The sequence below is a fragment of the Gnatocerus cornutus genome, chromosome 6 (assembly GCF_029298725.1).
Source record: "Gnatocerus cornutus isolate USDA-ARS CGAHR chromosome 6, icGnaCorn1.1, whole genome shotgun sequence".
Taxonomy (NCBI): domain Eukaryota; kingdom Metazoa; phylum Arthropoda; class Insecta; order Coleoptera; family Tenebrionidae; genus Gnatocerus; species Gnatocerus cornutus.
Genome location: NC_142238.1, coordinates 12,273,048 through 12,300,666, shown reverse-complemented (window position 1 = coordinate 12,300,666; position 27,619 = coordinate 12,273,048). Strand labels below are relative to the sequence as shown.

The following is a 27,619-nucleotide window of genomic DNA, read 5'->3' as shown; positions in this document are numbered from 1 at the left end:
AGGCAGAAAATAATTGATAGAAAACCTTCAAACACAAAAAACAAACTTATACAAAGTACATAAAATATATTTACTAATTATTATAAGAAACCAACAGCAATTAATGATGATCATTCATTTTCAATATGGCAATTTGATGTTGCAGCTCTTGAATCTTCTGTTTTAGTAAAAAATTCTCTTCCTCCACAGAAATATCATTTTGTGGCGTCTGCGCCAACTCAACTTGTATACTATTTAAATGATTTTCGGTCTTCATAAAGTTCTTCGTTAAAAACATCAACACATCCAAAATCATCCCTCTAATTTCGAAAAACCGTCCCCATAAATAATTTTTCAAATCCTGAAGAAATGCATCCAATAAAATTTTCACTTCTTCCTTAACCGCGGTGCGCACTGACTGTTCTAAATTCTGGCGAATTGTTTCGGATGTATCAGAATATAAAATACTGATTGGTGACTGTGAAGGAACAGATCCCTGATTCCAGAGGTCAGGAGTCGATGTGACTGGAGCCTCAACGCTACTTTGAATTTTCTCCTGTAGGATTTTTGAAGGGTTTAGTGGGGTGTTATGTAGTGATATTTCTCTGCTTTCTGATGGGTTGGTGATAGATCCACATGTGCTATTGCGATCGATGCCCATAGCCGCAAGGAAAGAATCTTCCGCGGTGGTGGAACCAGGCACAGTATTTACCGGATCAGGCGACATTACAATGTTCACCCCTAAAGATTGATCCCCGTTGGTTTCTTGATCAACTACTTTAATACTGTCGGAAGAGAAACTAAAACTATTCTCGTGGTTTTCACATTTGCGAAACGACAAATGTTCAATACAACCATCGTGGCTTTCGTAAGTATAAACGGGTTGATGGGTGTTCTTCACATCGTAAACGTAAAGTTTTCCTTTCTGCGATGCCATGATCACGTATTTTCCATCGGGAGTAAAATCAACCGCTGTCATGTTGTTTTCTACGAAAATACTCCCAATGCACTTCCCAGCTGCTATATCATGGAAGCAGAATTGGCGATCCAAACCGGTGGATACCACCAAGCTGGGACTAACTGGTGAAAACGCCACTCCTGTAATGGGGGCCTTATGTGATCCATTAAAAAACTTATGTTTATTGTTGTGCATGTCCCAAACCGCGACAACTCCTTCGTCGCTTCCTGCAACAATGTAATTCCTCTTGAGCGGATTTGTTCTTAACGCGCTTATCGTTTGAGATCGTGGAATCTTGAAGCTTCCAGACAAGTTATTCTGAACGTTACTGTAAATAAAAGCCTCTCCATCTTTGGAGGCCGCAACAACGTGACTATCCCTTGCTGTAAATTCGACCTTGGTAATCACAGAAGCAGCTTTTGGAAGGGTTTTCTTTATCTTTTTTGCCTTGATGTCATAAATTAACACTTCGCCTGTCTTTGTACCAATAGCAATATTCTTTCTTGTGGTATTCTGAAACGACGCGCACGATGGTTCTTCAACTACCTGAATAGTATGGATTAGGTCAGGCTTTTCTTTTACACTGATGATTTCCGCGCGACCAGTATAAGGGACAAAAACCAGCCACTTTCCATCTTTGCTCCAAGAAACGCTGCGGATTGGGCCGGAGATTTTAGAGCTCGCCTGATATTGATGAACAATATTTCCGGAAGGAAACTCATGGAACTTCAGAGTTGTTGACGCGGAGACAAACATCTCTGTAAAAAAACATAATTTGGCGCCAGAATTCAAATAAAAACAGGGACAGTAACTGTCACCTTGACATTGACAGCTTTCAAAACAAAAAATATTTTTTTAAAACGGCAAATGACTTGCTTTGGATTTACCGAAAATTCTGCCCATTGAGAGTAAATAATTAAGCTCATGCATTTTATGGGCATTGGGGTAAAAATGAGTTTCAAGTATTAACGGCTGAATTCAATGAAAATCTGTTAATTTCAAGATACAGGATAAGGTAAAAGTACACTAACCTCTAAACACAGTTCAATCTTATTGAAACACACGTGCAACAGCAGAAAATACTTCTTACGTGTTAAATAATAGTTTAAAAGTTAAAATTTTCTCGCACTGATTTCAACTGATTCTTGTTTAAATCTGTAAAAAAGTAGGCGATTTTAGCCACATCTACTGGTGGGTACAAAACTCTAGTTACCGTCTTTGACGTTTCCGTCACAAAACGTCAAAATTGACAGCTGTGAAAAATCGGTGTCACTTTCACGTGTGTTAAATTCAAATTCTTTTAAAATTGTCTTAACCAGAGCGGATTAAAAATGTCTAAAAAACGTGGAAATAAAAAGAATGTGAACCTTGAAGATGACAACGATAATGAAGTAGCAATTACGAAAGCCAACGCCGAAAAAAACGATATAACCTCAAAATCTGCCAAGAGCAAATCCGCTAAAAAAGGGAAAAAGGGCAAAAAAGACGAATGGAGTGATGATGATGATTCGAAAGCTGTGTCTTTGCTTGATAATGCCGATGACGAAATTCAGCCAGTGGCCAAGAAAAGTGCAAAGAAGAGTAAGAGTGTCACATATGTTGTCGTTCACTATTAAATCTTACATTTTTAGAGTCTAAAAAGAAAGAGCAGGACGCTTCAGACAGCGAAGGTGAAGAAATTGCACCTGAACCAAAATTAGAGTCTTCCCAGAAAAAGAAAGGAGGAAAAAAAGGTGTGTTTACCCTTTAAACAACTTTTTCTTAGAATTTTATTTAGGTAAAAGCAACAAGAATGATGATTGGTCTGATAAAGATAGCGTTGAACTACACATCTCTGATGCTGAAGAAGAAGAACCTCAACCAGTGAAGAAAAATAAAAAGAAACAAAAAAAGAAAAAGGATGAAAGTGATGATGAAATTGAAGTTGATCCAGAAGAGTCTGAAGAAGAACCAACTAATATTGAGCATGAGCAAAAAGTGGTGCCCATAGCTAGCCCAGAGGGTGCGAGTCCAGAAATTGTAATAAAAATGGCAGAAGTTAAAATTAATGAAGATGAAACTAAACAGGAACCTGAAGAGAAAAAACTGACACACAAAGAGAAGAAGAAACTAAAGAAACAACAAGAATATGAGAAACAAATGGAAACTATGCTGAAAAAAGGAGGTCAGGGTCATTCTGACTTAGATAGCAATTTCACCGTTTCTCAATCACAAAAAACTGCGGGTCAGTTGGCTCATTTAGAAAATGCTGTAGACATAAAAATAGAAAATTTTGGCATTTCTGCCAAAGGAAAAGACCTTTTTGTGAACGCAAATTTGTTGATAGCACAAGGACGTCACTATGGTCTAGTTGGACCCAATGGGTATGTATTACTATTCCACAATCATGATATTTATCAATTATTTCAGACATGGTAAAACAACTCTTTTGCGTCACATTGCTCAACGAGCTTTTGCCATACCACCAAATATCGATATTCTATACTGTGAACAAGAAGTTGTTGCTGATGATTTCTCAGCAGTAGAGTCAGTGTTAAAATCTGACGTTAAACGTACTGAACTCTTGGATGAATGTAAAAAATTAGAGGATGCTTTCAACACTGGTGATTTATCAGTACAAGACAGGCTGAATGAAGTTTACGCTGAGCTCAAAGCAATTGGTGCTGATTCTGCAGAACCAAGAGCTAGGCGCATCTTGGCTGGTTTAGGCTTCACTAAAGAAATGCAGGTAAATGAATAATACAGACATATCGTAATTTGTTAATATTGACGTTTCTTAATAGGATAGAGCAACTAAAAACTTTTCTGGTGGATGGAGAATGAGAGTGTCTCTAGCTAGGGCTCTTTATATGGAGCCCACCCTACTACTTCTTGATGAACCTACCAATCATTTGGATCTAAACGCTGTAATTTGGTTAGATAAGTAAGTTATAAAGACTGGTAGCTTCAGTAGGTTTTAATTCTGGAAATTTTAGTTATTTACAAGTATGGAAAAAAACATTATTGATAGTATCCCACGACCAGTCTTTCCTTGATAATGTTTGTAATGAGATTATTCATCTGGATAATCAGAAATTGTACTATTATAAAGGGAATTATTCAATGTTCAAGAAAATGTACCATCAAAAACGTAAAGAAATGATCAAGGAATATGAGAAGCAAGAGAGAAGATTGAAAGAGTTAAAAGCTCATGGTTCTTCTAAGAAACAAGCTGTAAGTTTGGTCTTTTCGTAATTGCGTTTACTATGTTTTGGCTGCAGGAAAAGAAACAAAAAGAAGCATTAACTAGAAAACAAGAAAAGAATAGATCGAAAATACAGAAACAGGAAGAAGACACTGCCCCTGCCGAACTCCTCCAAAAACCTAAAGAATATTTCGTTAAGTTTTCATTTCCAGAACCTCCACCATTGCAGCCTCCAATTTTGGGGTTGCACGGTAAGACTTAAATATGTGTAGCAGTTTAGCAAAACTATCATGATTTATTTCAGGCGTCTCCTTCGCGTATCCCGGCCAAAAGCCACTATTCGTTAATACAGATTTTGGTATTGATATGAGCAGTAGAGTCGCAATTGTTGGTCCTAACGGAGTAGGAAAATCAACATTCTTAAAATTACTCACTGGTGATATATCACCAGACAAGGGAGAAGTTAGGAAAAATCATAGACTTGTAAGAAACTTCAATTGAAAATTTACAAAAATTACCCTCAATGTTTCAGAGAATTGGAAGGTTTGATCAGCATTCAGGAGAACATCTGACAGCTGAAGAAACCCCGTCTGAATATCTTATGAGGTTGTTTGATCTTCCGTATGAAAAAGCCAGGAAACAATTGGGCACTTTTGGGCTTGCTAGTCATGCCCATACAATTAAAATGATGGATTTGTCTGGTGGGCAAAAAGCGCGAGTTGCTTTGGCCGAATTGTGCCTTAATGCTCCTGACGTACTCATTTTGGTAGGTTGAAACATGACCAGTTCCGGAAATAATTTGAAATTGTAGGATGAACCTACAAACAATTTGGACATAGAATCGATCGACGCGTTAGCTGAAGCAATGAACGAATACAGCGGCGGTGTTATTATAGTCAGTCACGACGAACGTCTTATTAGGTATATAAACTGTTTCAAATAACAAAAAAACTAAAAAAAAATTCCAGGGAAACTGACTGCGCTTTGTACGTCATAGAAGACCAAACCATAAACGAATTAGATGGCGACTTTGACGACTATAGGAAAGAACTTTTGGAAAGCTTAGGCGAAAGCATAAACAGTCCCAGTATTGCGGCTAATGCAGCAATCGCTCAATAAGTTTTGGAGATAGGATTCAATTAGGTGCTTCAATTTTAAGCTATTATGAATTTTATTTGTACCAGTATATACCGTATTTGATCTAAAACCAATTTTACAAATAAAAAAAATCAACTTGAGATTTTAATCTCGTCTCTTCCTCTTGTCACGATCATCTCTCCTTTCCGGTTCCTTGCGCTTACTAGCACGTTTAGCTTGACTCAAGAACTGATCAAGACCAAATGGATCTTCCTCCTTTTCAAATTGCACTGGACCAGAACGGGCACCTCCAGAACGATCGGTTCCACTGAACTCCTTGTCTGGCACAAATCTACAAGACAAAATTAATCAAACTATCAAGATCATCACCTTCATTACCTGTTTGTCTTAACAATTTTATCCAGATCTTCACCATACACATCTTTGTCAACATTCTTGCTTGGTCTGTACAAATGATTCGCCATTGATCCCCCTTCTCTCCAGGGTTTATCATAGACGTTGTACGCCTCATCGTCGGCGTAGCCATGGCCCAAACCTTGAGCTTGTCCAAATAATCTTTGGTCAAACTGAACTTCATTAGAGGAGACGCCCCGTGCGGGCATCCCAAGAGCGATCTGTTCAGAAATATCTCTTTCGCGTTCTCTTTTCAGTTTGGATCGCTTATCGGGAGCGGCTCTCGCTAAATTCCTTTCTCTTGCTCTTTCTTTGTGTCGATCTTGTCTCAACAATTCGCGTTCTCTTTCCTCATCGTCTGTTATTTTCGGATCGGCTCCAGAGACTCCAACTTTAATTCCAGCGCGCTCATCGCGAGCTTTCTGAGCCAGCTGTCGGAGATGCTCCTCTTTTTGTTCTTTTTCTTTCTGAGCTAACTTCTTCTCAAGTTGAGCACGCGTTTCAACAGCTTCTCTCGCTTTACGATCCGCGATATACAACGCTTCAGCTAACTTGGCAAAGTTCTCATTAATATGCAACTGTTGAAGACCTCTACCATCAGCAGCTAGACGCTTATCCAACGGAACAGTGTAACCTTTCGCGTTCTTCCAATTGGATATGCAGGGAGGAATCTTCCACTCTTTTTGCTCCTTGACAGTAACTCGACGAGTCGGACTATGCAAGACTGGAGCTGGAGGAGACGGCGGCCCTCGAGGAATCTTCTTATTAATTTTAAACCTTGGTGGTTCCATTGGATCCACTTGTGCCTCTACCAAGCGAATAACACGTTGTTTCGCCCCAGAATTAAACGCCGCTCCTTGTTGCGAGGGCGTGTATCGTATGAATTCAGCAGGGCCTTGTCGTTCTGCACAACGGACTGGCATAGCAGCAGCAATTTTTGAATTTGTAATTCGTTGCAACGCTGCACGAGTTTTCTCAGTAATGTCTTCAATTTCGTCCAGGCTTGGTTTCTCCAAACTAGGATCATTTTCACTTGTTACTTCTACTGGTAAAAGATCTGATAGCTTTGAATAAACTATCTTATCTTTTCCATGACCTTGTCTGGCTATAACGTCGTATTTTACTTTGCCTTCGGCGTCCAACTGGACTGCCAAGGCATTTGATGTGGATTCTTTGCCTTTTCGACCCATATCCAGGGGGTATTGAGCCACGTGGATTTCAGGGAACGCGCCACCATCTTAAAGAGGGTGTAAAAACAAAGTTTAGCAAAATTCGGTGAGATTACAAAACTTGAAAGGAAATGAATTGTGAATTACCTCCATAATCTGTGTGCACTCTTGGCACCCAACCCCTTCTTTGACCATATGGGGGTGCAATGCTTTGTGCTGTTACTACAGCGGTAGAGCGTTGATTTGAGCTCTGTTGTCGACGTTCATCATCACGATCCCACACTGGCTGTATGGGGGCTGGTAGAATGCTAAACATAAGGAGTTAGTAAAAAAAACCTTCAAAACAAGTTAGGTTACCTGGATAGTTCCATTTTGCTCCAAATGAAAATGTAAAAATCCGGTTTTTAGGTATATATTTCTAATTAATTAATTAAATAGAACACAACTGGCGTCTTTCACAATGTTTGCGTTGCAAGGTGCTAGGTTATAAAGGACTAAATTCAGTGTTCTTCTTGTCCCAAATTAACACTGTACCAACACTATTTGTTCAAGAAACATTATTTTACCGAACTCGTTAGAAAATAGGGATTAAATTTAGCAAATAAACGAAACGCACTCCCAATAATTCCGCTGTTGACATTAAAATGACAGATGACAGCAAAATGGCGGAGAAATGACGGTGCTCGATGTGTTTAAGATGTCACTATTTGTGGTAACTACACTTCTAAATTGTTGCCAGCAAAAACTTGAATTTCCATTTTAACTTTGAGGAAGTATTTGTTAAAATTTTAGTTAATTCATGATTGAACATCTTAGTAAAACATAAAAGTGGTTCCTCCAGAGCGTCCTTTGTTTTTTTTTTGTATCTGGGTACTTGATTTAAAAGGAAAAGGGTAAAGGTGTGGTAGATAAAAAAGACATTTCAGAAAAAATCTATACTTTTGACAAGAAATGATTTACAAATTTACTATTGCCACAAACATTCATCAATCATTCGCTCATTTACCCACATAAAACCAAGCTCCTATAATATGTTTATAAATTTGCCATTAGTATAGTTAAGTTAACGGAACAATACGCAAAGAAAGCCCACTAACAGTTTATATCCAGTTAATCGTTTTCCGAATACATCCCTCTTGCTGCAAATAGGTTTCATAGACACTGGCAGTCTTGAATTACGTAATGTCGTCAGTTCAGTCAAATAATGTGTACATAATTATGAATCTGACTGAGAGACGACACTCATGCAAATAAAAGCTTTTGATCTATGAATGTAACTGCTATGACGCCTTCTTATGAACTGCACGTATTCAAAATATTTGCAAATATGGGAAAAGTTTAGTGTCTTACATTCTATTTCTACATTAATTTAATATATTATATATAACAATACTATTTATAATAATGAATCATAGTCATAATGCTTTCGCACTCTGTTAAAAAAACACTTTGGCTTTAATCCATCGAGGGACACCATACTAGTAAAATGGCACTAGATTTACTCCAACGCAGCCACTAAGCTAAGCGCACACTTGGACACAAATAAATTTAATCGACAGTAAATTAGAATAACATCACAATTGGGGTCCTTGGTTTATTCTTGATGTGATCCATACTTGTATCACAATCGTATCTTTCTCCTAAACCAAATTGTACTCGCGGAGATTAGACTGTAGTATCGTATCTTTTACAGCCGCAAATACAAACTTTATATTCTCAGTATCTGAAAAATGACATTACATCACAAAAAGTTCAATAAATTTTCTTTATTTCATGCAAGCAATCACAGTCATACCAGAACAATAAAACTCAAGTTATTACATGAAGGTTGTTAAACTGATCTACAAGATTTATTTACATTTTTTTTAACAATGGAAGTTGCAAGAAATAGACAGTCACTCTAAAATACAAAATTATTTCCATCACCTTATGCGAACATTCAAGTCCCCTTCCTCTACGTCCATGCAAAACTTAAGCTAAATTAAACTCTTTCAGTGCCGACTGCATAATCGTATCTTTAACAGCACAGAACACAAGTTTAATATTCTCCGTATCTGATTTGACAACAAAAAGAAAAGAAAGTCCATTCCACATGAAAGCATGCACAAAAAAACCATTTGAAATATGAACACATCAATAAGTAAAAGGAAAACTTTTTTAGGGCAAAGTTAGTAAGCGGAAGCTGTTGATTCATAAACTAAAAATACCTGTAGCACATGTAAAGTGTGAGTATATGATTTTTTCACTGTCTGGATTCAGGTCTACAAACATCCTGAGAATAAATTCCCTAGCTGCAATCGCATCTCGTTGGAGGCCTAATTAAAACATAATTAGCATTGCTACTACAATATCTGCGGAAGTAGTTAAAAAACAGTACGATTTTCATTGTCTACAATTAGGTATCTACTGCGAATCTAGCAAAGGCAAATTGCATTGAACCTGTTGCTGTTGTAAAATGTGAATAACAACTGCGTTCAGGATCAGGATTTTCTCTCAAATAGACTTTCAAAATATATTCTCTCGCGCCGATATGATCCTGCTTTGCTCCTTGGTAGGAAAATTGATGACATTTCGTACAACACATTATCAAAAACAAAAATCACTTACCATCATATTCTGGAAAATAATCTACAAGATGTGAATACATGATTTTCTCTTCCAACAAATCTTTCTTATTTAAAAACAAAATCACCGACGAATGTTGAAACCACGGGTATGTTATGATGGTTTTGAAGAGTGCTTTAGATTCTTCCATACGATTCTATAAAAAGACGTGTTATTTAAATTTCTGTGCAGTAACTTCACACTTACCTCATTTTCGGATTCGAAAAGAATCTGGTCGTATTCACTTAAAGCTACTAGAAATATGATAGATGTTACATTTTCGAAACAGTGAATCCACTTTCTTCTTTCAGACCTTTGTCCACCAACATCTACCATTCTGTAAAAATTAATTGCAAATTAGGACATGAGATAACCAGTAAAACAATCAACAAAACCGTTTTTTATAGGTAAATAAAATTTCCAAAAATACAAACTAAAATTCTTCTATTACAAAGTTAAAATCCACGTTCTGTAGTCAAGACGTGAACTTAAACTTCAGGTTAGTCAACAAACGTTAAACTACAAGTTGCAAGCTTTAAAATCATTAATTTATTTTATAATACTTCTTTATTCATGCAACACGCTTGGTAAACACTACAAAGTAGACATTAAAAATAAAATAAAGCCAATTGCTTTTAAACGCGTTAGTGCTTCTACAAAAGCTATTAAATAATAGTAAATTAATAAATAAAACAACACAACTTTTACCTGATTTTTTTGGCATTTCGTTTTAAGGTTTTGTGACCGACTAACTAAAAAAAATTTTCTGTTTCACCTACAAATTTCATTTTCGATTAGTACAGCAAAATTTCACACAATTTTATAAATCTGATTGTTCCGACAACCTGAATCACAAGTACTCTTGCGTAAATTGTTAAAAGTTTTTTGAATTATAGTTATACACTGTAGTTTCAGTTTTAGTTATTAAAAAAAAACCTTTTGCTGATTATATTTTAGAAACCAACATTTTTATATAAAACAATGCGAATTAAGTGTTTTAAAATCGAGATCTTAGAATAAAAAAGACCTGTGCAAATTTATATGTCCAAAACAAATACGCGAATAAATATTTACAAAACACTTGATAATGACACTTTACAGTGGAAATGTTGAATATTTGTTACAACCAAATAAAATCATAACATCTTTATCAAATGAATGCTAACATTGATTTAAAACAGAGTGTAATTTTCAAAAAAGCGGTTTTTGTTAATCTTTTTGCCAACCAGATTTATATAAATGATGTCGAGGTGAAACAAAAATTGAATAAAACACCAAAACGCAATCGTTGCTGATAAAATCGTTCAGCAAAAATGTAACTTATCGAAATAAAGAAGTATACTGAACCTTTTGATAAATGTGGTGTCGTACCGAATGAAATTGTGAACTAGCAACTGTAGGAAGGAATCAATGTGCAACTCATACCTAAAGATTATGGAGTCGAGATCAAAAGGATATTCTATGATGCCCGTCGTAGGCGCTCTAGCCCTGAGGATGTCCTGTTCGGTGGGCAGATAGTCAGGAGCTCTTATTCGCTCCAGGTCGCTAAGATAGCTGCAACCAACATAAGCATGCAACATGCAGCCAAACAACAAAGACACAGACCAGCTAATGTAAATTACACAAGTGAACGTGTGAGTGCTCTCCCGCTATTAATTAAACGCCGTGCTACAAAAAAAAGACGTGGCACACACCAGTGTTAGAAAAGGCGCGACAAATTCATGCCGACCGTACCTAAACCTGATCTCGTCCAGATCGAATGGGTATTCTATGATGCCTGTGGTGGGCACTCGCACACGTAAGATGTCCTGCTCTGTTGGCAGGTAGTCTGGCGCCGCCACCCGGTCTATCTCCATCAAGTAGCTGGAACGCATATTCCGTTTACATCCAACAAAAATGGATATTCGGACAACGGGGCGCGGAATATGGACACTTTTTGGAAACGGTTTTTGGATCAGGAATTGTATGACTACTCAGCGAACGAATTCTACGTCATACAATTCGAGTTTTTTCTACACCCGACTATATGTACACGACGGACGAACGAAACGCGGTGATTTAGTACACGAACGACGTAATTCTTTATGAATGTTGCGACTGAATCTACAAGGAACACTACACTCCACAACCATCGTTAATTTTGTAATACTTGACTGCAGTTATGAAGGACAGCGTTCGTGAATATGGTAAAAATAATCTCATGTATATAATTAAGAAACTTACTATTTTGCAGAGTCCGTAAGTTGGTATTCTCTGCGCCGATCGTAACATTCTTGAATTCCGGCGTCTTTCCATAAATCCTTAATTGCATCTACATAGGGACTCTCGAAAGTGGTGACGGTTTCATAGTCGATCTCCTTTATTAATTCGGCTTTTGCCTGCAACAAAAATCACATTTTTAGTACGTCTTAAAAAATTTAAAGAGCTTGTGGTTTAGCAATTAACAATATTGTCAAATGTCCATTGCCACTCCTCATTCAAAAACATCGTGATATCAAAAGACCATTTCCACTAATTATATTAAAATATAAATAAAAAACAATTCATTACTTAGTTCTGATAAGTTACATGATAGATACCACATTATACAAAAAGCACTTATTAAGCTAAACTAAATGACCTTAGTTACATAACTTTAATAAATAGATGGAGAATATTCAAGAGTCTTGAGATTAATATTAAACCTTAAATAAGCAAGAGTAGAAAATTACATCCACGCGATTGTTATATCGTATAGTTTTAATATGAATTAGTGGTAATAGTCTACTGGTCTAAAAGACATCATGCCCTTACCGGACTGGAAGACTCGGCATATTGAATTTTTAACAAATCCATGGCTTTGATCATGCTCTGCATGGCCATAAAGATGTTTTGGTACACCAATTTGATAAAACCTCGTTTATCTTCGTCGGAGTATCCAGCACCATGAATGATTCGCATTTGCTTAATAAATGTGGATTTGCCAGATTCTCCAGTGCCTGCAACGAAACAAGAAATGAGTCATAAGTTTAGCAAACTTCACGTATGATTTTTATCGACATTAGATTGCAAGATTCCAAGAAGTGACCTGTTTTTTTTTCGTATCAAACAATACCTCACACATTAAATTTAGAATTGACCATTTTACCAAGTGCTCAAGGCCGCTACGAATAATCAAATTTGAAGTTCATGTCAAAGTTTATCGTCTTTCCTCCTACAACATAAAGCAGAAATGCAGTTAGCAAATATTGTCGACGATACGTTGTTTTTATGAACACGTATTCAATTCTTATTTTTGTGGAAATGGGTCAAGTCAATATCGGTATTTACATGTTAATGAAGAATGTACCAAAAATTAAATTTAGCAGCGTAACGGCTACATTAAAGCAAAATTTAAATACTATTTATTTTTACTTTTTTCAAGTAGTGTATAAACTCCAGAATTCCAGAAGTAGATGTGCCCTAAATACAAAATTACGACCCTGTAACAGTAAAATGAGCAATTCGAGTTAACATTTGTGTTACCACTCAATCAAACTAATCAAATTATTAAATTATAATTACGTGGAAAGAATAATTTTTGTAGTCTTAAAAAACACAATAAGATAAATATTAGACAAGATAACTAAACCTGAACTTAATTTGAGTATTCGTTTTGGTTCGGCTTCGAAATTACTTTCACAAACTTATAAATAGGAAAATGGTCAGACATAAACTTGAGCGCAAATTAAAAATCACTTATAAGCAATGAACGGGGAATGTGTGTAAAAAATGTATACCAACTGGATAATTGCGGATGAAAAATGTAAAGGCCAAAAGCTTGTGTTTATGTGGCGTGGGCAACGTGGTATTTTTATCCTCATAATAAAATTAATTCAGCAACACAATGCACCCGATGGAAGTATGTGTTGCTACGTAATTTATGGGGGCTGTTTCTTAGATCAGCGTCAAATATTTAGTTTCCAATAATTTACACGTTGAGTGTTTAAACAACAAAGTGTAAAGTGTCTGCATTCTTGAGAATAATTTGGAAAAAAGTGGGTGGTCATGTGTGACAGGAAGCGTCAAATTGACAGTGGTGTTACGGTAATGGTAGATTTGGAAGAGCTGTATTGTGTGGACGTTATGATGTTTTTATCTAAAACATAATATTTAACGAGTACACTTTACAACAAAGGTTTGAGTATGGAAATTCTTTATGGAATAATTTGAGAAAAGGTGTCGTCATTGACAGTTTGGGGTTCATGGTATGAGTCCAATATTGTTTTTTATCAAGCGTGATATTTGACAAGTTATCTCACACTCGTGAGCGAGATGGTTATGAGGCGGTAGCTATGTGTTATATGTAGATAAACATCAGTCTTTAGAGTTTACGGTCTTGGGGCTACAAACATGTTATGATTTTTGATCACTCACCAAGAAGCAAAAGCTTGAGTTCTCGCCTCGCATCGCGCTTATCTCGACGTAGCTGTTTTTCGATTTCGGCATTAATGCGCTTCTGTTCCCGAGCCTCATCAGATTGGCAGCACTGCATGGTCATGCTCTTGGTGATGGGCCCCCTTAGCTACCATCCACGCCGACTAGACCAAAACACACCTACAGACCGATACTTCCTCGAGCGGCGACCATCGCAGTTGGCTGGGTGTGGTGCTTGGGTCTGTCCGCCGGCATGCTCTTATACCTAGTCGCGTCGAGGTTGAAGTTGATCCTGTTAGGATAAGTGGATTGGCGAAGCCTCATCCACGTCCTACGGTAACAGGATTGGGGCGATGGGCGGCTAGGGCCGTCCGCTAGGCTGAGGTTACAATCGCTCCCAACAGCGCTACACAGTCCGCTAAGACGTCAACCACTCGCCACCATAGCAGCACAAGAAGCTGTCCATCGATTCTCAACGCTAGATGCACCGATGCACTCGTTACACGTTCACTAGAATTCCATTTCACACCAAACAGCAGCCGCCTCTTGTCAATATGGCGCTGCCCTGTACCAGCCGACTGTGCACGCAGAACAGGAAGTGCGCGAAGCGCGCCAAACTTTTCGCATTCAAAATTCACTTCCCCAATTTTTATATTGTCTTGACCACGCCGATTATTTCCAAATTCAATCTAATCTGTGGCAATTCAATCAATTTTAATCCCTAATGGACCTGATATTCATGAAAAACATGAAAACGTTACATAATGCGCTCTTGAGCTTTGACTTGCGTACATAGACTGGTCTGAAAGTTACACACGACGCAGGTTTAGACATTTTTGTTTTGTGAATAAGAAAGCAGCTTGCAAAACAAGACGAAATCGATTAAATAATTCCGATTCCGTAAGTTGACGACAAAAAAATCTACATTTGTTTTCTATAATTTCGCAGGATAAAATTGTTTTTATTGATTGAACACAATGTGAAAAAAAGAAATTTTAATACCTACATCACTTCATTGACTGCTTTGACAAAACAAAAAGCATTTTTAAATGCTAGAGAAAAACTGAAAGACCTCCAAGAATGAAGAATAATATAAACTTTTAAACGCTTCTGCAACTTGGGCATGAATTGAATAAATTCCCTTCGTAATAAATTTAAAAAACACTGATCCAAAGTGAAAATAAATTTGCGTATTTACGAGAGATTGTGCTTTCCTTGAAGTCTTCCATAAAATAAAATGATAAAAGTATTTGCGACATGAATATTTATTTTTACAATACTTACGTGCTCAAACTTCAGAAATACCACATCGTTTTGTAAGTACGATTTACTTTCAAGTGTGACGATATTTAAAAAAATAGAGCAGTTACCATAATAATTAATATTTATTTTAACATAATGCAAACATACACTCTACTTAAAATTAGTTAATAATAATAATAAAATATTAAAACATAATTAACTGGATAAAAATAAGTTACATTTATTGTACAAGAATATTTACTACAAATAACAATCCTTCGCCTGAATAGCAAAAATCTACGCTACTCTAAACAAAAAGTAACAAGATATAATGAATTATTTTAAGGCACAAATATGAACATTTTAAAAGTGGAGAAAACAACAATAACGTAATCGTTTTAACAATGTAAATATTTACAAAAATTTTCTGATTTACTTATTGATACTTAAAATCTTAGAAGTGATAAATAAACTCTTGGCACCTGAACTTATTGATCCCCAATGATCATGAATGAAACTTTGATGATTTAGATGTGACTAGATGATGCCTACCTTGAAATAGTAAAATTTTATCAAATTTGAGCAGTGATGATTGTTTTCTTTTGATGACTAGTTAGGCTTACGAGAAGCAAAAACCAAAATGTTCATAGTGCTTCACAGTACTTTACGTGAGAAAATGCATAAAATAAATGTAAACTTATTCTACGATAAAAATTATTAGTTACTGTTAAATTTGAGTTTCATATTTGAGAAGAAGTTCCATTTTTAGGCTGAAATGAGCAAGCATTATTTGATTATTCTCATTAAGTAATTAAATCGATATTTGTACTTATTCTAATATATTTTATCCAACATTCGATTTCTGTAGTTTAAATTATAGATCTTGTGTTTACAATAAAATCTGTAAATAATATCATTCACAATAAATAAACTAACAGTGAGCATTGTAAAAATATAAATGTATAACTAAAAAGAAAACAATTTCAAATATATGCATATAAGGCACTTCGTTTTAATATAAACGGACCATCATGGAAGTCCTTTTTGTTAGTATATGTGCAACTCCTTTGCTGATTGTAAAAACTTTAGAGTGGCCTTGTGAAATTCGCTGGAAACATTCCTTTTTCTCCAGAACCTTCTTTCATTCCCATCAACCATCCTTCCTCCTTAAAAAAAAACTATAACACCACCATCGAACTCAGGAACTTGATTACCTGTTCTTCAGGATCGTCATACTCTATGACTTGAATAATTTCTCCCACATCAAACGACAATTCATCCACATCTTCTCTATTGTATTTGTACGTAGCTTTCACTCGATACAACACACCTGGCGGCAAATTATCAGTACTAGCACCTAAAAATTTAAATCACATTAAAAACTTATTTCCAAATTCGCTATTTGTTAAAATTCAGTAATAACTTCAAATCTACAAATGTAATGTCAAAAGTTTTATTATGAACTCTACTGAAACTACCATGCATCTATAAAAGTTACTCACCCACGGGGATGTCATAAAGTTCCTCGACTTTTTTATTGTTTGATTGGGCATTGTTAATACTGGCTTTCTCATTAGCAGCTTGAGGAGCGCTGGGTTCAGGGGAGGAGGGTTTGCCATCAGGAGTTGTAGCTCCATTTATTTCTGGAGGATTAACTTTGGGTGTGAGAGTAACGGGAGTTGTGGGTTCTGTGGGGGATTCTGGAGGGTTGGAATCTGTTTTCGTAGGAGTCGTTGGTACAACAGGATCATTAGCATAGAGATGTGTACTTTCACTTTTAGGAGAGTCTTTTTTAGTTGGGGATTGTGTAAGGTCTTCAGCTGCAAAACACACGCTCAACTTTAGCACAACATTGATAAGTTAGTTTAAGAATTCAAATGTAACCTTAACACTCTCACGACTTAACTGTTTCGTTGTTAAGTTCCCAAAGTGTCAAAGCTACACTTGTTCGAAATTTGAAACTAAATTTTCAAACCCAACAAATGTGAAATTTAGAATGAATTTAGTACTTTATTAATTGTTGGGACAGTGGTGAAAGGCAACACAAAAAATTCCATTATTATATGATACTTACGATGAGGCGACGACATTGGCGAAATATTGTTGATAATTAATGGAGAAGAATTCTTATTACTTGGTGAACGTGGCAGACTAGAACCATTCGTCTTTTTAACGCTATATGACCCCCTCTGGCTGTCGGTCGCCAGTTTGTCAACAACCGCTTCTAATTCACCAAAAATCTAAAATATTCCATTTTATTAACATCTATTTCAGTCCTAAAGCGAAGGTCAGAGCATCTTGACACTTACTTTGGACGCTTCTGAGTGGAAAACATGTTCGGCATTAAAAAGAGACTGTAAGTTCGTCACTAGGAATAAAATCCTGGAATCATATAAGGCTGGAAGCTCATCGTGAAGTTCCGAGTTTAACATTTCGTATGTTCTTTTAGCTTCTTCTAACTGTTCCCGACCCTTTGCAATTTTAGCATCATCCCGTTTTTTCATGTTCGTTTGAAGAGCTTGGAAACTATGCCTCTGACTATCATAATCTACTAACTTTCTCCCTCTCTTGTCGATTTTTTTCTACAACACAATGACAACTCCTGACATAACAAACTCGTTCGGACTTACCCTCATTTCAGGGAACTGGCTTTGATAAGTGTTTAATGGCAGAAGAACTTGATCGGCTAATTTATGACTAAAATCTTGCCACAACATGTCGACGGATTGTGTTTGAACGTATAAAAGATCGTGTCCAGTCCATTGACTTTCGTAAGTTTCTCCGATCGCTTCCAACAGAGATTTGGAAGCCGTCTGTGCCGCTGAAATTTCTTAAATACCAAAAACGATCATTTAGAAATTCTCCATTACCTCTTATACATCTGATGTAATTATTGAATTCTTTCTGTATCCTGTTAGCTGCGTTTTGCTGTCGAGTAAAGTTCTGTAGATGCTCGTCAAAGATTTCGTCTGCGGTCCTGTCGACTTTTCCCAGATTTTGCAAAATCTGTAACAGAAACATATTATTAATTGTTGTTCTTTGTAATTAGGTTTATATACCGCGTACTATTTTAAGCGAAGAAAACTTCCACAATCTGAGCCGCCAAAACACCAAGGTCGTAAAGACCTAAGCTAAAAGTGCACTTATTACAAAAATAAATTCGAGTCGCTAATGCAGCGAAGTTCATCACCCCATAAAATATCGATCTTGTTCCAAATTCGTCTTTATGTCCAATCATTTCCCGCAAACTATTTGCAAGCAAAAATCAACACGCTCTACCTTGAATACAAGAGATATTATGTGTTTATGTGTTGATTTTGGCCAAGCAATGATCCGTAACTGACGTCAAATTGTAATTATTGCAGTTTCATCAAAAATCTATTTATTTACAATATGAAAATAGCTTTTCGAATAACCATTGCAGTGAAGTTGTCCATGTTAACCTGGAAATAGAACGGTGGCCCGTTTGTTCAGTTTGAACGTTAGGTTTTTATTTTTAATTCTAAATACCCCGACGTTTTACATCACAATGTGCTCAATAACCATTTTCCGCTCAAAATACTATTATGCAACACAAGTGAATTGATAATTAAATTAAGTCGCTTGTTGCCATTCAACAATTGCAACCGGTGATGGCTTCAAAAAATTTAAATGTTGCAGTTCTAAATTTAACAATTCGACGTAGCTACAATTGTATTTCCATAGCTTATAAATGATTCACTTGGTTATGAGGCAGGACACTGTTTACATTGATTGTATATTCACCCCACAAACAACAAAAGTTTGTTATTTATCAACATTAATACGAAAGCACATTTACTGTTACGCTCAGCCATTTAAAATCCAAAGATAGTATTTAACTACAGTAATTTGTATTATCTCACGCTGACAAGACACCGATTTTACTTCATCTTTAATTAGCGACCAAACAATGGAGAATTAATTTTTTTTAGTTTAAACTGCTTGCTCCGGAATAAATAACACTTTTACAACAATAGCCAAGATCATATTAAAATTTCGCCGGTAATTTGGCGCATTTTTTAAATGACAATACATCATTAAATCATATACTTGGCATTCAATTTGTATGGCAAATATTTTAACAAAAATTTAAACAAGTCAATTCAATTTTATAATTATTCATTCACTGCGATAATCGACTAAATGGACAAGGCCGGATTTACTTACTCCTCTGATTACATAACAGCATAATTTTTCCCTCTCGTTTTTTTTTACAGCCATATACAATTTTTGAGCAACTTTTTGGTGATTTTTAACCTGGTTTTGACCCATTTCTTGCGTAACCCAAGTCTACAATTTAGCTTGTAATCTCATGTTTGCAACTTTAAATCTTCATAAATGATATTGCGCTAAGCCTAATCAGTAGAAAATATTCTTTATTTACACAGTATGGCTTCCTATATCTATTTTTGCCTGTTATTTTTTTAAGAAAACACACGCAATCCTGTGATCCAATAAATTTCACCTCAAGGCTGACCTTGCTGTACAATCAAGAATGTCATATTTTGTTTAGGATATGTCAATTTAAAAGTCACGTTTGACAGTTAACAAATTTAAACTGATTTGTTATACGTAATTGAGAAAGACGTTTCCATCAATTTATCTACCGTTACGTGTCAATAAATATTCAAAAGGTATAACTTTTAAACTTGCGTATCCACCTTGGATTTTATATGCTCAATGTAATTATTTGTTCATTTTTATAAATAGTTATTATAACAAATAACTAACAATAAATAACTGGTATTAACCTTTTTTTGTAATCCCATTGTTCAACATTTTTGACTTAGTTTTAGTACTATCTGTGTCATCTTAATGTTTGCAAAGTCTTATCTTTAGCTACCTTGTTAATGAAACTAACATTTAATTAACAATTTGCTTTTCCTCTATCTTTTTGATTATCTTTCCACAGTCATGTTTCCAGAATTTTCTGCTTATTGTTATCACTAACGACACGAATTTTTCGGTTTTCTCTTCACCCCAATCGTGATCTGTGAGAATAATTTTTCTTACAAATATAGGAAAGTCGTGAGTTTCTGACGCCAATCATGCAGAAAAGTTACTTATTAAGACGTTTAGCGGACTCCTTAATTACGTGCTGTGTCTAGCACAGTTTAAGATATTTATTGAATTTGAATAAAAAAAAATGATGAGGATCTCGACGGTAAAATCGAACCTTGCAAGTTCCTAGAACTTTCTTTTTTGTACCAAATCGAGCGATCAAACGGCAGTAACGTTACTCAGCAACTTCTTGTAATTTTATTATTTTCTCAATAAAAGTAACAATAATATATTCACTTTCACCATCTCAGTTTTTTTATTCAGATCAATCGAGAAAAACGATTGTTTATTTTTATTTCGATGTATAATCAAAACTATGGTGATTGCACTGAACTGAAAGAGATAAATCGTTTCTTAATAAACTCGATTTTTCGCATCTATAGTTCGAAAATTCTTTAGTTTCAGACCTAAATACGGAGTTCTTACATAAACTATTACTCAATTTTCATTCATCTGTTTCCCACATTCTTATATTTGTGCAATTCTCAAGTTTTATCTCATTTGTTGAACAATAAAAGGATTAAACAGAGAAAGTACCTCTGTACCTTTTTATCCGAACGATAACAAAATTCAAATGTTGCATTTCCTTTCCAGATCACGACATGGAAACACAATTAACTAATGAAAAAGTTATAGGACAACATTAATTATACACGAAAGTGCAGAAATGCTCATCGTGACTGAAATAAAAATTAGGTCAATGTAGGCAAAGAGGAGTCTTATTACGAATCTGGAATGTGGTGAGATTGTCTTTCTAATATTAGCACCTACTTCCTAACCTAAGTTGTAGGTGTATAAAATTTTCAATAACAAAATGTGTACAACTAATTCCATCAAAGCAATTTAATCGCGAGCAGACACAGCTTTCTAATGTCTAGTCGTTTTCGGAGTACAGCTTACATTACGAATAAGGCATTTTACAGGACAATTTCCTGCTTTCAAAGATAATTATTTAAATAATTGCAAACATGCAACTTTACGAAGCAGGTGAGGTGAACGTATGAACGTAACTTTTTATAGGTTTTCAATGACACGGTAAGAATAATGAATTTATAAGTGTATTTAGAGAAACGAAGGAATGTTATCGGGCGTATGCTACTATCTACCGTTCCTTCAAGATATCACTTTGTGGTCTTTGATACAGTATTATTTTGTCACGTTTATAAAGATTTTAATCGACTTTGGTTCACCTGTGCGCACACGCCTTTAAATTGTACAACTTCCATTCTTAACCTGCGTGAGTGTACCGCTGCCCACCAAGGAACTTGGCGCAACCACAAATGGAATGTGAAGATGTGTACAGATAAAGTTCGGTCTCAAACAATAAAACGATAAAAGTCAATTGTGCCCATTTTAACACCAAAAAGATAATACTATTGCTCTAAATGTCTACACTGTCTTGGATAGCTAACGACAATTTTCACTCTTCGAAAGGTCACTCAATGAGGAATGAGCGTGTATTTATGTGCCCAAGTTCTTCAGTGACGTTCTCCTTTCAACAATAACTTTAGCCGGACTCCAGGTCATTCCAGCACTAACATTTCACGAATCTTACGCGAGAATGTATGTGGAACAATTTCTCTTTGGTGAGATAAATGCCGGATGATGCGCCCAGACAAGCAATTTCTTCTGTGCATGGCACATCATCAAAGATCAAGATTCTTTCGGAGATTTTAATGCTTAATCAGGGGAACCTGACGTCACCCATACCAATCTAATAACAGGTTTCCACGTTAAAGGTGCAATGTAGCTGTATCTTCGAATTACGACACGATTTTTGATTATTTTGACTTTGAACTTACATGTCCACATTCCAAGATGGCAAAAAAAGAATTATTAAAATAGTTAATTCATTTTATCCTTGCTTTCCCAAATTAACTATAATTTGTCTGCAATTGTTGAGTTGTTTTGTTCACCTGCAACTAAGCCTTCCAACCAATACGTAATTAATTATAGAGTGACACGTTTTGATGTAAGCATTACGGAAGCAGTGCTATAATAATCCAAAGTCTAAAAGTAACGACACGTCATGAAAACTGCAATTAACCTTCCTCAAAGATATTTCGCCTTAATTTTGAATAAATTTGCAATTCGTGTCAGAGGCTATCATGCTAAATTTTACATTTAAATTCGGGGCGAAATAACGTCTAAATAAGTGCATAATCAAGAATGTTTACACGGTTCTAATTGGGCTAATCGAACAATAGCTGCACCAAATTATGGTCTAGTGAACTTATGTTGTTTTTCAGGGCTCAATTTACATAAAAGTGTTGGTCTCTTTTTTTTCTAATTCTCACAAATTTAATTATTTATATTCGATGCAAGCAAAACGTAAGCACCTATTTATTTTAATTTATTTAAATAATTGAAATTCATGTGTACTTCCACAATTATGCAACTCAAAGGAAACACAGATGCAAACATGTTTGTTTAGAACTCACATCTAACCAGGTATCATTTCCATTTTTTAAAATACAAAGATTTTATTTCTGAAATACGTGTCACACTCTGCAACTTATTACAGGAATACAAAAATAGCTTTATTAATTTCTTCCAGTAGCACGTACGCCATTAATTCTTGATTGGTAAATAAAACCAGACACCAAAACGCTTACAAAAACTGTGCAAATATGCAATAATTCCGCTGTTTTGTTTTGATGACTTCATCCGCACAACAAAGGCAACAAAAGCCGCAGAAATACAATCCTGTATTACGTTCAACTTGACTGACTAGAACACACTAATAAACAATACCGATACAAACTGTACTTGATAGAAAATTTTTGCTTGCTTTCAAAACTGCGGTACGAAATTAACCTTAAATTTAGGAAATTTCCAAGTTTAATATAGCGGTTTTACAGTTGTCGGAAGTTTAATGTAAAAGCTAGTTCTCGCCATTTTACCTACTTTTGATTTTCACGATTTTCCGAGCTGTGTTTGCATGAAAAACAAACTTATCGGAATATGACACAGCCCGCATAAAACAGACCGTTAAATGATTCAATGAGATTATAAAGACGTGATAAAAACAACATTGCTTTCGAATTACTACAGACAGAAATACACGAAAGCTAATTATAAGGTGTCAAAAATAAATATGCGGATGAGTCAAAATTCTGCCGTTCAGGAACGTTATCGGTCAAAAAACTTTCAATTCAAAAAGTTAGTAGATCAAGGTTAATAAGGTTGATAAATAACAGTGTAACGAGTATTTTACTAAAAAGTGAATAAACTCAACTGTTTTTTGCTCAAATCTGCGGTGAGGAAAATCCGGAAAAAACTTCAGCACATTGTACTTCATGATTTAATTAAACTTAACAAGAGTAGACACAACAAATGGCCAAATCTGCAATACTAAAACTACCAAACTATTTAAGATGCAATTTCACAGCCTGTATCTTTTTAACAAAGAAAAAGTCAAGTACAAATGAAGCGAATATTAAATTCATTATCATTAGACATTTTCTTCTTGGAGTTAAATGTCTCGACCTTTTCACGCTCTTTATAAACCTGTGGCATCGACAATTATTAATTACGGCAATTACCAAATCGCCGAAACCTTCTGTTTGGTTACATAAAAATTTTGATAAATGCATATCAAAATTCAATGCCAATTTTCCTTCATCATTTCTGTCCTTAAATTAAGTGAATTGCAGATTCTCAATTCTATAGAACAGAAACGTGTATTAAACTATTGTTATGTTTTAACATTCTCTTTCTAAGTTTTGACCTTCCAAACAAAGTATTTATCAGAGTATTTCTAGTATTTGCACTACCACCTTAAATAAATATGAATAAAAAACAATGTTTGTGTCACAGGAAAAGCTTTTCTTTTTTATGTTAAGATTTGGTTTAGTAGGGAAATCCTGGTATCAAACAAATGAAAAACTATTAGAGGAAGCAACAGCGAAAATATGCTTGATAAGTGTTTCCAGTAAGCGCTACTTATCAAGAAAACACTAAAACGTTCTAGGTTTAGTGATACACTTGAATTTACCTTTAAATGGCGTTTCTAATATTTTTATCATAGAATTCAGTGGTTGATCGTTTTGAAACCAAAATCTAGATTTGAATATTTCAAACAGAAAAATCCAGAATTTCAGATTCAAATACATATCTACAGAAAGTCTATAAAGGAAGCACTAGTCTATAAAACCTACAAAACGTAAGTTCGAGAATCTGGAACATGAGAAATTTCATGCCTACATCTTTTTTAATCATAAATGCCAATAAATCTACAGTTGGCGAAATCCAAATGTTTGGAATTTATTTTAAAGGTTATGGCAAAAAAGGCATAAAATCTGAAAATGCGAAATAAGAATAAAACACTGTCGACATGTTTTTCTGAAAAGTTCAAATCTCGAACTTACTCCGATCAGAGTCAAAATTCTAAAGTGTATACCAACAAGTTTTAAACTTATGAAAGGCGGTTGGAGATTATTGTTTTTGATTGATCAAAGCAATAACAATTAATTTCGCATTTAATCAAGTACATATTAAATCTAAACAAATTAAAAAAATTGTACAGTTAAACTACATATTTGAATTACATATTAAGCATTTTAAGCTATTTTTTCATTCCATAGTCCCTCCTCAAAGCCCAGCAAAATGTTGATTCAATCGCATTGTTTTTTATATCACGTCCGACCTCCCGGTGCATGACCAGAAAAAGATCATCTTCAAAAAATTCTTCCATAATTCACTTTCTATTTCCAAAGATTTTAAATCTTACTCAACCAAATCCACACGCATTTCAATATCGAAGAAAGTAATAAATATTATCAAAATTACATATTTAATATTTTCCTTCCAGCTCATGGAATCTCTCCTGGAAGAGGAAATAAGCACCTGTCGGGTTATTTTCTTATCGCCTCTCGCAACATGGTAACACGTTTATTACCAACAGTTGTAAACAAAACACAGCAGGTATCAGGCGGTCCTTAAAGACGAACAGTCAACAAATTATAAAAGTTTTAAAAGCACTAATAACCCGAACAGGCGGGGTTTTCTATTAATAACTTATTAATTGTAACAATAGAGTTGTTTAAAAACAGTCGGTTTGTTAAAGTTGGAGATAAACTCTTGTGTTTATAAAGGTGAATCCACATTTCAATCACTCAACAGCTTACACTTTTCACTGCTAATTGCAAAGACAAGTACTGATAATGTTCCCGGAAGAACATAGAAAATGCACTTGATTGTGTAACTTTTGACCTTGTACCTACGTAACACTTGTATTTTATTTCCTTTAGTTCGGAAAGTTAATTTGATAAATTAAAAATAGAGACAATAGTTGTTTGACACGTTTAAATCAGAAATAAACATGTTCGAAATTGATATGACAACGGAATGACATAAAACAAAGTCTTGTTTATGTGACTACCGTAGCAAATTTCAAAACAAATTACACGAATTTATTGGTAAGTGTAGGAACTGCAGCCTAGAATTCAATGGTTATAAATACACGATTCTGGTTTTTCTTTTGTTGTTTCGCGTTCTTAAACCCACTCTAATTATCGGCATTTTTTACCACTATATCAGGAGTTGTACCTTGACCAGTGGTCTAATAACGAAGGTTAATGAAAAATGTAAATGATGGACGCTTTCGAAAAGAAAGACCAAAAAGGAAGTGCTCTATTTCTGACATCGGCGTCTTATCGGACATTTGAAACCATGGCAACGACTGATAATGATTACCATGGCTACATGAATAAACAACGTGTGCAATTGATATTAGATGTTGAGTATTCACATCCAAATAAGTTAATTAAATACAGTTATGTCAGAGTAAGAAATCGTTTAAGGAATGCAATAATCATCCTTCGAAGGTGTAGCACGACCTAATTGCAAAACATCGCCAACATTGTATTGTACTTACTTTAGTTAGTAATTGTTATCTTTTTAGTTTTAGGTCTGTAAGAAAATTCCAATCGAGACGAGTCGGTGGCAAGTGCCAAGACGTGCTATTCTAAGGCCTGGCTATTTTATTTGGATGGCTCGGTCAACTATTGCTGAAGTTACGCGAATCACAAATAAAAATAGATGGCTCAAATTTACTAAAAACCGTCTTCATTCAACAAACCGAGCAGTTAACACGGTAAATATTTGCCGAAAAATTAAGTACAAGCGGTCGAGATAAGAAACGGAGGACCACCTTTTGGTTATAGAGTCGATCCGGTGAATGAACAATACCAAAAAACAATGTTAAATTATGCATTTCTGAAATATAAAGGTTTGGCACACTTTCTGGGAAAGTAGGATAAACATGCTGGAAAAAATGATTATTGCTTAAGGCAAACTTTACAAATAAATTCACGAAGATGAGCTACTTTTTCGGTGCGAAATTTGTGCTGGAGCAAGCAAGAATCTTGCGGAGTCTTTATGCATATATGGTAAGCCAGAAAATATTGTAGGCGAGTATGTAGGCTTAGTATACAGAGTGGCTGATGTTCGCTACAAATCTAAAAAATTATTTATGACGAGCTCTCGCGCTAATTTATGAAATATCAACAGCAGTAACTCACACGAAATAACACATTTCCAGTAACAATACGTAATTTTCAAGGTAATTTCTATTAACGTAGAAAAACACCTTAACAAGTGATGTGGCCTGGTTGATTTATTCTCACCCAATTCTCGATAAATTGGATTAAATTCAAAGACATAACCTAACTTAGGTGTAAGTCACTGACCTTTTCTTTTGCTCTTCCTGCATGTTTCTGTACGGACTTGGCCAATAAAGATCCTCGACTTTCTGCCATTTCTTTGAATTTTGAAAATGTTCCGCCCAGAGTTATCACAAATTCACTGGCACAATTATTTTTATAAAAAGTCTATTACTAGTGATGTAAGCACTAGGATCACTTGACGAACTATCGCAACAGCCTCATCCACTGTATTACTTTTAGCTTTAGCTTTAGCCGCATATTATTTTAGTACATTTCAGGATGAAATAAACGTCTGGGAACTAGTGTAGGTAAAACAGGTTGAAGTGGATAGTTGACGCGGTTTACGGTAGGGGACGCAATGGTAGGAGGAAATACGAGGGGGACCAACACGACAGGGTCATGGGAGCGAATTTACCATGCGTCTCACAAACTTTTTATACAGAGTGATCAACTTAATTATGTTTATTGCTACCTTGCGAACGTCATGGTCTGAACTCGTCAGAAAAACGTCAAATAATAATTGACAAAATGACGTGTTTTGACAGATGTTAAAGAATGAAGTATTTCAAGACATACGTTCAGTTAATAATCGCACTGGACATTTTGCTCAAATTTTGGTGTAACCCGGCGCATCCACCATTTTTAATAACTAAAAAAAAAAAAAATCGAAGAAATTTACCTAAACAGAAGTCTTGGGTTTTCATACTCCGTTTAAAAACTGAAAGATTTTATTTTATACCAATTAGAGAACAATTTGCAAAAAAACAATAAACTTTGAATTAAACAAAAACAAATGTGGGCTTATATCAAACTGACAGTAACGTTCGCAACTTTAAACGCATCTAAT

General features: G+C 35.3%; 5 protein-coding genes across 9 annotated transcripts; 1 reads left to right on the top strand and 4 right to left on the bottom strand.

Moving 5' to 3' along the window:
• Positions 1-46: 46 nt before the first annotated feature.
• Positions 47-2,129, bottom strand: LOC148173021 (protein NEDD1-like). The gene is made up of 2 exons (XM_088038274.1): positions 1,969-2,129; positions 47-1,695 (listed from the first exon to the last, which is right to left on the bottom strand). Exon 2 carries the CDS (start codon positions 1,691-1,693, stop codon positions 101-103), a length of 1,593 nt encoding a protein of 530 aa, XP_087894400.1. The 5' UTR covers positions 1,694-1,695; positions 1,969-2,129; the 3' UTR covers positions 47-100.
• LOC148173020 (ATP-binding cassette sub-family F member 1) lies at positions 2,130-5,359 on the top strand. Its single transcript, XM_088038272.1, has 11 exons — positions 2,130-2,518; positions 2,569-2,670; positions 2,715-3,300; positions 3,347-3,665; positions 3,721-3,860; positions 3,913-4,150; positions 4,198-4,372; positions 4,426-4,604; positions 4,654-4,887; positions 4,933-5,042; positions 5,090-5,359. Exons 1-11 carry the CDS (start codon positions 2,269-2,271, stop codon positions 5,238-5,240), a joined length of 2,484 nt encoding a protein of 827 aa, XP_087894398.1. The 5' UTR covers positions 2,130-2,268; the 3' UTR covers positions 5,241-5,359.
• Bx42 (Puff-specific protein Bx42) lies at positions 5,274-7,456 on the bottom strand. The gene is made up of 4 exons (XM_088038273.1): positions 7,139-7,456; positions 6,929-7,089; positions 5,598-6,849; positions 5,274-5,550 (listed from the first exon to the last, which is right to left on the bottom strand). The coding sequence occupies exons 1-4, from the start codon at positions 7,150-7,152 to the stop codon at positions 5,364-5,366; spliced, it is 1,614 nt and encodes a 537-aa protein (XP_087894399.1). The 5' UTR covers positions 7,153-7,456; the 3' UTR covers positions 5,274-5,363.
• Positions 7,457-7,701: 245 nt separating this feature from the next.
• LOC148173018 (guanine nucleotide-binding protein G(q) subunit alpha) lies at positions 7,702-13,904 on the bottom strand. 4 transcript variants are annotated; one of them, XM_088038360.1, is made up of 9 exons: positions 13,781-13,904; positions 12,179-12,363; positions 11,609-11,763; positions 11,120-11,248; positions 10,811-10,939; positions 9,593-9,722; positions 9,389-9,542; positions 8,989-9,096; positions 7,702-8,504 (listed from the first exon to the last, which is right to left on the bottom strand). In XM_088038360.1, exons 1-9 carry the CDS (start codon positions 13,902-13,904, stop codon positions 8,422-8,424), a joined length of 1,197 nt encoding a protein of 398 aa, XP_087894486.1. In that variant the 3' UTR covers positions 7,702-8,421. The 4 variants fall into 4 exon arrangements, with proteins under 4 accessions (XP_087894486.1, XP_087894485.1, XP_087894483.1 ...); XM_088038358.1 differs by lacking the exons at positions 8,989-9,096; positions 11,120-11,248 and adding exons at positions 8,708-8,835; positions 9,221-9,328 and having other exon boundaries at positions 8,414-8,504; XM_088038359.1 differs by lacking the exon at positions 10,811-10,939.
• Positions 13,905-15,148: 1,244 nt separating this feature from the next.
• Amph (amphiphysin) lies at positions 15,149-27,119 on the bottom strand. Of its 2 annotated transcripts, XM_088038904.1 has the most exons (8): positions 26,797-27,119; positions 17,893-18,028; positions 17,653-17,843; positions 17,332-17,604; positions 17,097-17,262; positions 16,525-16,842; positions 16,237-16,379; positions 15,149-16,188 (listed from the first exon to the last, which is right to left on the bottom strand). In XM_088038904.1, exons 1-8 carry the CDS (start codon positions 26,863-26,865, stop codon positions 16,108-16,110), a joined length of 1,377 nt encoding a protein of 458 aa, XP_087895030.1. In that variant the 5' UTR covers positions 26,866-27,119; the 3' UTR covers positions 15,149-16,107. The 2 variants fall into 2 exon arrangements, with proteins under 2 accessions (XP_087895030.1, XP_087895031.1); XM_088038905.1 differs by lacking the exon at positions 16,525-16,842.
• Between the last annotated feature and the right edge of the window lie 500 nt (positions 27,120-27,619).

What these genes read in the sequence shown, in the direction of transcription:
- LOC148173018 (XM_088038360.1), bottom strand. Translation starts at nt 13,904, where the DNA reads ATGACCATGCAGTGCTGCCAATCTGATGAGGCTCGGGAACAGAAGCGC. An exon ending in CTGGACGAGATCAGGTTTAG is followed by an intron (nt 10,940 to 11,119) that starts GTACGGTCGGCA and finishes TGTTGGTTGCAG; the next exon opens with CTATCTTAGCGACCTGGAGC. An exon ending in TTTTCGAATCCGAAAATGAG is followed by an intron (nt 9,543 to 9,592) that starts GTAAGTGTGAAG and finishes GTCTTTTTATAG; the next exon opens with AATCGTATGGAAGAATCTAA.
- LOC148173021 (XM_088038274.1), bottom strand. Translation starts at nt 1,693, where the DNA reads ATGTTTGTCTCCGCGTCAACAACTCTGAAGTTCCATGAGTTTCCTTCC.
- Bx42 (XM_088038273.1), bottom strand. An exon ending in AGTGCACACAGATTATGGAG is followed by an intron (nt 6,850 to 6,928) that starts GTAATTCACAAT and finishes ACCCTCTTTAAG; the next exon opens with ATGGTGGCGCGTTCCCTGAA. An exon ending in AAAATTGTTAAGACAAACAG is followed by an intron (nt 5,551 to 5,597) that starts GTAATGAAGGTG and finishes TTTGTCTTGTAG; the next exon opens with ATTTGTGCCAGACAAGGAGT.
- LOC148173020 (XM_088038272.1), top strand. Translation starts at nt 2,269, where the DNA reads ATGTCTAAAAAACGTGGAAATAAAAAGAATGTGAACCTTGAAGATGAC. An exon ending in AAAGAAAGGAGGAAAAAAAG is followed by an intron (nt 2,671 to 2,714) that starts GTGTGTTTACCC and finishes AATTTTATTTAG; the next exon opens with GTAAAAGCAACAAGAATGAT. An exon ending in GGTCTAGTTGGACCCAATGG is followed by an intron (nt 3,301 to 3,346) that starts GTATGTATTACT and finishes CAATTATTTCAG; the next exon opens with ACATGGTAAAACAACTCTTT.
- Amph (XM_088038904.1), bottom strand. Translation starts at nt 26,865, where the DNA reads ATGGCAGAAAGTCGAGGATCTTTATTGGCCAAGTCCGTACAGAAACAT. An exon ending in TTACATCAGATGTATAAGAG is followed by an intron (nt 17,844 to 17,892) that starts GTAATGGAGAAT and finishes AAGAAATTTCAG; the next exon opens with CGGCACAGACGGCTTCCAAA. An exon ending in GCCAGTTCCCTGAAATGAGG is followed by an intron (nt 17,605 to 17,652) that starts GTAAGTCCGAAC and finishes ATTGTGTTGTAG; the next exon opens with AAAAAAATCGACAAGAGAGG.